At 37.1% G+C, this 11,415-nt stretch overlaps 2 protein-coding genes across 2 annotated transcripts in view; one reads left to right on the plus strand and one right to left on the minus strand.

Moving 5' to 3' along the window:
• Nucleotides 1–528: 528 nt before the first annotated feature.
• On the plus strand, nt 529–6,988 carry tm6sf2a (transmembrane 6 superfamily member 2a). Its single transcript, XM_055203760.2, has 10 exons — nt 529–782; nt 1,285–1,388; nt 2,777–2,874; nt 2,967–3,070; nt 3,170–3,252; nt 3,464–3,588; nt 3,844–3,945; nt 5,051–5,143; nt 5,473–5,592; nt 5,709–6,988. The coding sequence occupies exons 1-10, from the start codon at nt 682–684 to the stop codon at nt 5,916–5,918; spliced, it is 1,140 nt and encodes a 379-aa protein (XP_055059735.2). The 5' UTR covers nt 529–681; the 3' UTR covers nt 5,919–6,988.
• Nucleotides 6,989–8,179: 1,191 nt separating this feature from the next.
• Nucleotides 8,180–11,415, minus strand: part of LOC141351234 (neurocan core protein-like) — a 55,461-nt gene continuing 52,225 nt past the window's right edge. The window contains exon 17 of the mRNA XM_073857864.1: nt 8,180–11,262. Within this exon, the coding sequence (XP_073713965.1) occupies nt 11,165–11,262 (98 nt within the window). The 3' untranslated portion in view covers nt 8,180–11,164. The remainder of the gene's footprint in view (nt 11,263–11,415) is intronic.

The following is an 11,415-nucleotide window of genomic DNA, read 5'->3' on the forward strand; positions in this document are numbered from 1 at the left end:
GTCAAAACAGCTGGCAATTCGGTGTCCTCCAGGAGTGTTTAAAAGTTTTGGTGTGCACAACCCCTAAGGGGCAGTATTATTATAAAAATATCCCCTTCTGACATCACAAGGGGAGCTCAATTTTTTTTAGTTACTGGGTTGATCTTTCCCACATTTTCTAGGTTGATAGAAGCACTGGGGACCCAATTCTAGCACTTTCCATGATATGTCCCCTTTAACATAGACAACAAAACATAATAGCACAATAACAAACATTATGACAACTGCCAACCTTTTTTCTGGGCATTACAATATATACAGTTAACTATTATTATTTATACAGTTAATGTAATTTAATATTAATATTATTAACTGAATATTAATATTATTGTATATTTTAATTATGAAATGCATTTTTAAAATGACATCATGATAGTTTCTTCATATGAATATGTGCTAACACCGTTCATTGATCTCAGTCTTTGAAATAATGGGCGTGTAATAGTTCAGAGTCCATGAACTTTGGCAGATTTGACCTGTTTTATGTTGATTCAATCATCATCTGAGTACATTACAGGACACACACAGAGAGCTGCCTTTAAACTTCATGTATAGTTTCAGTTTTAAGAAGGCTGTAGATTACTAAATATCTTCATACACTGCCTGTAGGACTTTTAAAGTGGATTGTTTTATTTTAAATCTATGTGGATGATGAATCTCCCACCACAGATAAGTGTTTTCATTCTGTCTCTGACGGCTCCTTTTATTCTCTACACAATCAACAATGTCTCCATCTTACAAGAGTAAGTTTCTCTATCATTTTAGTATTTGTAAAATATTAACAATTGTAATAATCTTCCTTATGAAATTTAGACGGTCTGGATGGTTTTTGAAATTATTATAAAATGAACAAATTTTAACAAAAGAGGTCAACCAACCTACATTCACTCTGTACTGAACCATTAAAACCTGCCAAGATCTTTATATTTATATTCATGTATTTATGATGATGCTAGCATTTGTTTATGTACTACTAAGAGAATTACAGACAAATGGGACAATGTAAACCAATGTAATGATCCTAAAATAAAGTTAATCAAGTTGATACAACATATGCAGATTTTTTTACAAAGTAATGTATGTAATCTGGACATTATTTAGTGGAATTCACCCATAAACTAAACCTTCTGTTGTCATACATTATAAGAGATAATCAGCAGGTTTCCATATAACATGATAATTTTTAATTCAATGTGATATGACTTTAATATGTGCTGACTAAAACTATTTTCTCATGTCATTCAGTCCACAGGTTATATTGGCTATTGGAATTGCAGTTCTTACAACTGTGTTGCTTTTGGCAAAGTTCAGTTTGAAGACAAAAACTGATGTTGATCCTCTCTTCTATGGTAAGACCACAAGAGAAATCTCTTTAACGTATCAATTGATTCTCTTAGACAGTAATGAGATTGAATGGAGAGTGAATAGGGACATATTTTGTAAAGCTTTATCAAAAGACCCCAATAATCTGGCATGTGTGTCCTGAAGAGATCTCACGAATGTCTCAATACTCAATCTGATCTGAATATGACTTTAATATGACTCCACATTTATTTTACAGCTCTATACTCAATTATGGCTCTATAACAATAATTAACTCATTAAGATTTATTGTTATTTTATCTGTGACATTTTAAAAGAAGCATCTGAGACAAAGCTTTGCTGAAATACTTTTAACTTTCCTGAGCTATGAGATCAAAGAGCCTCTGACCAGTTGAATTTGGCAGTCCTTGGCTTGGCGGACAGCCAGTAAATCATTATGAAATAATCTACGAGAGAGAGAGATTTCAGCTTCTCTAAAGATCACTCACAATTTTGCCTATAAGAAAACAAGCTTATATAAGAATAGTATAAAAACAACCTCCGAGAGCAATTTCTTCTAATCATCCAAGAACAGACAAACAATGTTTTCCAGGATGATGGAGCAGCTTTGCCATAAGGCAAAATTGATAACTTAGTGGGTCGGGGAACAAAAAACTCCCCAGAAGACCTAAATCCCATTGAGAGTCTTCAAGAGGTGGGTCGACAAACAAAAACTGACACATTCTGACAAACTCCAAGCATTGATTATGCAAGAATGAGCTGCCATCAGTCACAAAGTCGATTGACAGCATGCCAGAGCAAATTGCAGAAGTCTTGAAAAAGAAATGTCAACACTGCAAATACTGACTTAATGTACATAAACTTAATGTAATTGTCAATAAAAGCCTTTGACATTTTGAAATGCTTGTAATTATACTTTAATATACGACGGCTGTTGAATGCTTTATTTAGACTGGTTGAGAAATGTTCCACGGGTTGCCATTATTTTTTGATAAACGCGGCCTGACCTGTTTAATGTCTTAAAATAACCACCAGAGCATTGTCTTTGGTAATCGTGGTATAAGAGGAATTATTGACTCCGGTTATTTTAATTATTTGAATAAAAAAAAAAATGCACACCTGCATTAACACCTTGTACATTATTTTTGAATAATTCAGAGCCTGTCGTCAATTATTCTTTACGTATACCGTAGTCACATCTGAGAAAAGGTCTAAAAACATTGAAGAGCAGTGAAAATTAATATTTGTGTCATTCTCAAAACTTTTGACCACAGCTGTGTGTGAAAATAATAGCTTAAAAGATAAAGTGTGTTAGAGACAGATGTTTGGATGTTTGGGTTTGATGGTGAGAGAAGATGGATGAGATGAATCTTGTGAGCTTATTGTACTGATGCTCTTCATCTGTGTGTTGAAGTATTCGCTGTGTTTTCCTTCACTTCTGTGGTTGGCATCACAAACGCTTTGCAGCAGGATGGATATATCAAAGGATTTATGGACTTTTACATAAGCAAGGTCAGCACACACACACACACACACACACACACACACACACACACATACATGTGAAGAGAGTATGCACTCATCTCTGTTTTAATGTCTTGAAGGCGGAACCGTACTTGAGTTCTGCTCATTGCATCATGATGGGATATTGGGATGGAGTTGTTCACTATGGGCTGCTTCTCATTATGCTCCATCAGATGAGCACAGGGTAAAAATCATTTACCTAAACAACACACGTCAGTACATCAATATAACATTTAGGTTTAAAAGAGATTCATGAGTCAGATGTTTGCTCTCATTTATCCAGAAAGCCTTTCCGGAGTATGGCTCTCGTGTGGGCGGGATCTATCATAGCTCATCAGATCGTCCTTATCCCAGGGATTATAATCGGTAAGAAACTAAAATCATTTTACATGTATGCATTTTGGCAGATGCTTTAATCCAAAGCAAATTACATTTCTTATCACTATGTGTTTTCCTCTGGTTCAAACCCATAACGTTTTGTGCTGCTATAATGCAATGCTCTACCCCTGAGGTATACAGGAGCACGCTCTTGTTTCTGTCAGGTTATATATTGAAGTCTTTGTTGCTGTGTTTTTAGGTAAATATGGAAAAAGCCTTCAGCCTGCTCTCTGGAGAAATGCCCCTTTCTTAGTTTTATCCATATGGGCGGCAGCCAAGCTTTTCAATAGGCCAAGAGAGCTGTCAATCATTCCTGCTGACAAGGTGGGATGACTTTCTTACCACGAGTCACTTATATGTGAGACAGACTGATGGTATCTGAGTATTGACACTGTCTGATTTAAAGATGAAAAACATAAAGATGAAGGTCAAACAGATGTTTAATATGATTCATTATCTCCACTGTAGCTCTTCAAACAATCACCAGCCCAGTTATCTACTGATCTATATAAACAATACTTGAAATAAAACAGCACAACTTTGATAAAGTACTGATCTGAGTCTGAATGTTGTTTTAAGGTGGAGGCACAACAGAAGAAAGGGATTCTGACTCGACCTCTAGATCTTCTGCTCACACTCACTCTCATAGGAACTATCAGCTTCACTCTCTTTAGAGGATTTGTGAGTATCATTCCACTATCTCTCCATCCATCCATCCGCTCATCCATCTATCCACTCATTCACTCATCTATTCATCCACTCATTCATACACTCACTCATCTATACATCCATCCACCCATCCATACACTCATCCATCCATCCATCCATCCATCCATCCATCCATCCATTCACTCATTCACTCATCTATTCATCCATCCATCAATCCATCCATCCACTCATCTATACATCCATACATCCATCCATCCATACACTCATCCATCCATCCATCCATCCATCCATCCATCCATCCATCCATCCATCCATCCACTCCTCCTTTCATTCATCCACTTATCCATCCATCCATCCATCCATCCATCCATCCACTCATCTATCCATCCATCCATCCATCCATCCATCCATCCATCCATCCATCCACTCATCCTTCCATCCATCCATCCATCCATCCAACCATCCATCCATCCATCCATCCGTCCATCCATTCATCCATCCATCCATCCATCCATCCATCCATCCATCCATCCATCCATCCATCCATCCATCCATCCATCCATCCATCCATCCATCTATCTATCTATCTATCTATCCATCCATCCATCCATCTATCCACTCTTCCTTCCATTCATCCACTTATCCATCCATTAATCCATCCATCCACTCATCCATCCATCCTCCCATCCTTCCATCCAGTTATCTATCCATCCATCCATCCACCCATCCACTCTTCCTTCCATTCATCCACTTATCCATCCATTAATCCATCCATCCACTCATCCATCCATCCTCCCATCCTTCCATCCAGTTATCCATCCATCCATCCATCCAATCTTCCTTCCATTCATCCACTTATCCATCCATTAATCCATCCATCCACTCATCCATCCATCCTCCCATCCTTCCATCCAGTTATCTATCCATCCATCCATCCATCCATCCACCCATCCACTCTTCCTTCCATTCATCCACTTATCCATCCATTAATCCATCCACTCATCCATCCATCCTCCCATCCTTCCATCCAGTTATCTATTTATCCATCCATCCATCCTCTTATCTTTTCATCCATGTACTCATTTTAATGTCCTTCTATCATTTTTCTCTTTCACAGGTTGTTCTTGAATGTTCTTTGGACTGGTGTTTTTCTTACATTTACCAGTATGAGCCATACATGAAAGACAGTGTTGGATTTCCTAAAGTATCAGTGAGTTCACTATATTTGTGCACTATATTTGTGTATTTTGGCAGATACATTGTATAGTATCATGTGTAAAAGAAGTGTTTTTATTATACCATCACAGACTTTATCTAGCTATGAAACTTTTTCTGCAACTAGCATATTTTGAAATGGACATTTCAGGAATTTCTGTGTTTATAAGGTGTAAATGTTTAGTAATGCAGCCCTTTACACAATCTGTATGAACTTCTGTAGTGTTAGCCCACAAAACATTCACTTTGATAATCTACTAGATTGGATTATAGTGATGAATATATAGAGATGAACTCTTTCATTTCTATTCTATGTGCGTGTAGATGTTGGTGTTTCTGTTTTATGCTCTGCCTCTCCTGACGGCGTGCGTTTATGGACTACTGACTCCTGGATGTACCTGGATGTTGGACTGGACACTGATTCTTGCTGGAGCTATAGCTCAGGTAAACATGTCAAGAATCATCAACACTGTTAATGGACTGCTTACATTGTCTGCTTATTCAGATCATTGTTGAAGCACACGTTCTTGTATCTCACTACAGTTCTGATGTTTTCACAGATTCAGTGGACTCACATCGGAGCATCCATTCACTCACGCACACCTTTCACCTACCGGGTTCCCAAAGATGAGTGGCATCTCGTGATGACCCTGAACCTGCTGTACGCCGCTGTGCCCGTTCTCCTCGCCGCCCGCTGCTACACGGACCAGGCGTTCTTCATGAAGATCACTCCACAGGTACAAGCCAGCAACGGTAAGAAGATGAAATAGAGCCTTCACCTGCAAGAACATCCTAAAGGATTATAATCCACTGAGAAGAACGTGTGATGGAGAAACATCTACCACAAGATCAGATGCTGAAGTGTTACAGAGGAGAAACCTTTGAAAATAAGAGTTTGGTCTTATTGATAGAAACTAACTAGCTGAGAAAGCCTCGGTCTGATCAGCCTCAGACGATATTGGAAGCAGAGTGTTTTTCCAATTTAAATCTTTATTTGTATGCTGGGTTACAAAAGTACTACTGTACAAATGCTTCAGTTGTCTGAGATTTACTGAGACAAACAATTCAAGATTAGAAGTAGATTCAGACTAAAGTGCAAACATTTATGGTCAGTTTACTGGACAGGTCTTATCCTAGTCCCAGACTAAAATGCATTGAGCTGCCTTAATTTAAAATCATATTTCATATATTACAGACATATATCCTTACACTTATCAGTGCCATTGTTTTGTCTCAACATGCACACCCATAAATGAGGTATGTTTGTAAAAAACACTTAAATGTTTTAATATAACTAAGGCCTTCGTTCCTGGATTAATCTAAACCCTGTCCGGGAAACCGACCCTCAGTATTCAGTGACTATATTTAGTATAAAGTAAATATTTTAAATATTTATATCACCTGTAATATTAGTTATTGGGCATAAAGGTACAATCTTGCTATGGTTTAACACATTCTGTTTATCTTATGTTTGTTTTAGAAAAAGGGTTTTTTAGTTTCCAATTGTTTATTTGTGTAAATGTGTGAAATGTTTTAAACTACTGATGTTAATCTCTGTGTTCATGGCTTATCTCTCAACAGTAAATGAGTCATTTAGTGAAATCTCAATAAATTTGGACTCTGAAATGTGTGTGCATGTGTGCGTGTGTGTGCATATGTGTGTGTGTGTGTGTGTGTGTGTGTGTGTGTGTATCAGGTGTTTTTTATAAGGAGACGACTCAAACATTCTGGGAGGGAGGAGTTAAGAAACACTGCTTATTTAAAATATCTGTTTGGTTGAATCATGAAATCATGAATTCAATTCAGGTCACAAATCTCCCCAAAATGAAAGAAAATAAGAAACTTCTGTCATAAAACAAAAACACAATGACTTTTTGAGCCATCTTTTGTGCACTATTATTGTGTTGTTGGATAAATAAACTTCCAACATTACCTAAATCAAGCTTTTCTGTGGCCGTGCTCTTTGTCTGTCGTGATATCTCTGGTATTCTGTCTGTTAGGCTCTAAAGGGAACGCAGGGGCACAGGTTCACCGTGTAGAGATATTTATTACATTGCAACATTGAGATGAAAGATTATCTTTGTCATGTCTAATCCAATCTCTGACCCTTGATTCTGTAGATAGCGATGTCACCCTAGCTGTCCTGATGATCTTTCACTTAGTTATTATCAGACAGACATTAACCTGCATGTGCAAAACTGACACACACACACACACAAACACACACACACACACACACACACACACACACACACAGTGATGTATTGAACTGAAGAGATCTGTATAACACTTCACTTTGTGAATGAGAAATAAAACTGAACTGATGCTGTCTTTGTCTTCTGAAAGATTTCATGTTTTCATTCATTTCTGAACATGTGATGCATTATGAAATCAGAAAAGTCCTTACGATTTAATTTACACCTGCCAGTGGATTTAGGATTTAGTGGATGTTTATACCTGTATCTGAAATGTATTTGTATTCTGTGTAAGAAATTATTGTACAGTATCTCCCCAAAATAGATTTAATATTGCTGAACCTTTTAGTTCTGTGCCCTGTTCTTCTTAAAACATCTCAACTGAGATGAGTTGTGTACAGAAGATTTGAATAAGGCTGAGTTTGAAATGAAGCTTAGCTTCAAATCTTGGTGAGCTCCCAGTTAGACAGGTTAAACACTGTGGGGTTAGGTTAGAAGAACATTACAAGAAAGCAGCAACATTATAACTTCTTAAATAACACCCTAGCAACCAACCAGACCACCCTAGCAACCATATAGCAATAAAGTGAAGCATCTGCTTAGCAACACCCTGACAACATCACACCAGCATCATGACAGCACAATTCAGACACGAAACATTATTGTCTGAACATTTTATAATCTATATTTTATAATCTAGGAATGTTTATAGAAGTGAAAAACCATCTAGATAATCTCAGTAGTAGTAATAATAATAGTAATAAAAATCTTGAAATACATCTAGTAATATTTAACTTTGATTTCAATTGTTTAATAAAGCAAGAAACAACATCTGGTCTAATTCAATCAGGTTTATTGGTGGAGTTTAATAAAGAAAAACAAACCATAGTCATAAAAACACTACAGAGAGATCTGATCTTCACACAAATCACATTCAGAGACATCAGATTGAAGTATTAAAACAAATGTTTGTGTGAGTTGATAAAAGGCACAGCTGACCTCCCATAACCTCTCAAAAACATCACCAGGTCACACTTCAGTCCAAAATAAGCCTTTCACTTTATAATATACTGTATATTGATACTCTAGTAATACTGGAATGTTGCTTGTGAGATTCACCTAAAGATGTGACCGTGTTAAAACAGTAAACACTGAATGATATGAAAGAATCAATGATCAAAACCTTTCAATTAATCCACAGATACAGCAGAAAATCTATCTTGATCATTCTTCATCTAACATATAATGCTCACTATAGAATACATGTACAGAAATAAACACACTGAACAAACTCAGAGCACAGAGAGAAAAGAAAACACACATTCAATTCACACTCGCACCTGCTGGGTTACTTTACAAACATGTTAAACACACACACACACACACACACACACACACACACACACACACACACACACACACACACACACACACACACACACACACACACACACACACACACACACACACACACACACACACACTTCACACATAAGCAGAGTCTTAAGGTGACTGTGAATGAAATGGCACAAGATTCAAGTTTAATACTGTTTATACACTCGAAAGAAACTGAGTTGTTTCAACCCAAAGTTAGGTCAAATATGAAGAAACCCAACTGTTGGGTTATAAATAACTCTATGCTGGTTTGTTATTAACCAACTATTGTTTTAAAAAACCCAATATTTTAAGAGTGAGACACAAAACCCTCTGTATTATTTCAGCAAACACGCGCATCTTTCAGCTATCTCTAATGTGGAGATCAAACAACATCTGGATCACACGCTTGATTCTCTGAAGATACCAGTAACAACACACATAGTGCAGATTAACCCATGTTGGAGATGACTTTTACCATTTCAGAGCTCTATGAAAATTAAAGATCTTTTGCTCTCACAGTGAATCATTTCAAAAACATACAGACCATCAGCAAACACATGCAAGACAATGTGTGTAGTGTTTGTTGAAAATCATGACAGATCATAAAAACACAAAATCAATCAAAATCCAAATAAAAACTACACAAACTTTTAAAAGGTGTCCTTGTCTTATATTTTCTGATTTGTGCACAATAAACACTGCTGGGTTACTTTCAAACCAGCACTCGGTCAAAAGGGACAAAGACAACCTGCTGGGTTGGTTTAACTACACATTGTTTGGTCAGATATACTGTATGTCTGGGTTTGTCCCTTTTGACCCAACACTGGTTTAAAAATAACCCAGCGTTTTTTAACTCTTTCCCTGCCATTGACGAGTTAACTCATCAATTAAGAGAAAACGCTTCCCTGCCAATGACGAGTATTTCCGGCAATCCGTAATACCGCAATTATCCACGAGGTAGCGCTCTTCCGCAACTTATAAAACCAGAAGTATTGCCCTATAGGGACAACAGCGGTATGTCAGTGTATGTTTTGAGAATCACTCTGAATCTGATCTCTATCAAAAGTCCTTCTCTCTCAATTATCTCAGCTTTTTGCTCAAAATTTGGCTTTTTTTGAAGAAACCTACCCATATTTGAGCGGTGATAAAAAGAAAACTAATGAAGGTAGGATTCTTTTTTTTTTAAAGCAGAGGGTCTGTTCTTTCATTTGATATATAGTATGTTTATATATTTGAAGAAGAACATTTTCTGAAAGGTATTAAACTTTTGTGAAAATCATGAAAAATGCTGGCAACTTTTGAAAAAAAAAAAACACTGGCGGGGAAAGAGTTAATGTGTAATCTTCTTTATCAAACAGAAACAGCTCAACATTACTGCAGAGGATTAAAACATAACATGTAGGCCTAAATGATGTAAAGTTGAAAACAACATAGATGACTTTGTGATTTATCAGTCGAGTATTTAAAGGGACACTTCACCTTTTTGCATTAATCTTTGTAAAGTTAGAACCCCAGTCATGTTTTTGAATGGTCGTGCATTATTTCCACTGAGACAGGAGAAATACAGATTTCAGTGTTGCACTTCCTTCTTTCAATGATGTAAAAATCATCATTTTGCATCATTGAAAGAAGGAAGTCCAATATCTTTGTTGAGGGGGTAAGACTACAAACACTCCTTTCCTTGGTCAAATAGGCACCAAATTCGAAATGTATGTTACATTTCGACTACAAATATGATCTACTTTCCATAAAGATTAATGTTTCCACGTGTGAAATGCTCCTTTAAGAAGACAAACTGACCACATTTTCTGTTTCTAATAAACAGGGGCCTATGCAGTTTTTCTATTACAGAGCTAAATATCATTCTTACTCAGTGACCTGGCAGAAATGCAAAGTTTAGTAGAGACCACACTGAATACAAATCTTGAAACATTACAAAACACAAATAACCTACAGCTGAAGCAAACACTACTGTCATCTGTACGAGTAACTCTATACAGATCTGTCTCTATATCACTGACTGCATTAATAATCTTCTGTCTGTCAATCTACAGTAACAACCCTTCAGACCTCATCAAGACCATCTCTGATTATAAAACCTAAATGACTTGAACTGTAGTCACAAAGTTTTGAAGAAAGTGAGAAGATAAGGAGGTGATGAGAAGATCAGGAGGTTCGGAGGAGAAAATCAGGAGAAGATCAGAAGATCAGGAGAAGATTAGGAGATCCAAAGGAGAAGATCAGGAGAAGATCAGGAGGAGATCAGGAGAAGATCAGGAGAAGATCAGGAGATCCAGAGGAGAAGATCAGGAGGAGATCAGGAGATGAGGAGAAGTTATTGTTTAGGTTTTTCAGGGTCTGTTGTGTTTCCTCTGACTGGAAAACACTGAAAGTGAAATCACAGATTAAAGGGGACGTCCCCTGCCTTTAAACACCAGTGAGGTTTAATCTCGTCCTCTGTGACCGGATCCATGTCTCCTGTGTCTCCGGTGCTCACGCCGGGATCTGTGGTGTTGCCGACGGTAACGGTGAGATCGACGTGCTGTCATGAGACACACAGATGATATAAGCGACTGTCACAAAATATTATTGATCAAGAGTTACCCTTTTAAAAGTACTGCAGCAATATGATAGTACAGCGCTGGTATCAGATCCTAAAACTCTTTTTGATCTGTTATGATGATGCATTAAAAAA

Source organism: Misgurnus anguillicaudatus, chromosome 2, assembly GCF_027580225.2.
Source record: "Misgurnus anguillicaudatus chromosome 2, ASM2758022v2, whole genome shotgun sequence".
Taxonomy (NCBI): Eukaryota; Metazoa; Chordata; class Actinopteri; order Cypriniformes; family Cobitidae; genus Misgurnus; species Misgurnus anguillicaudatus.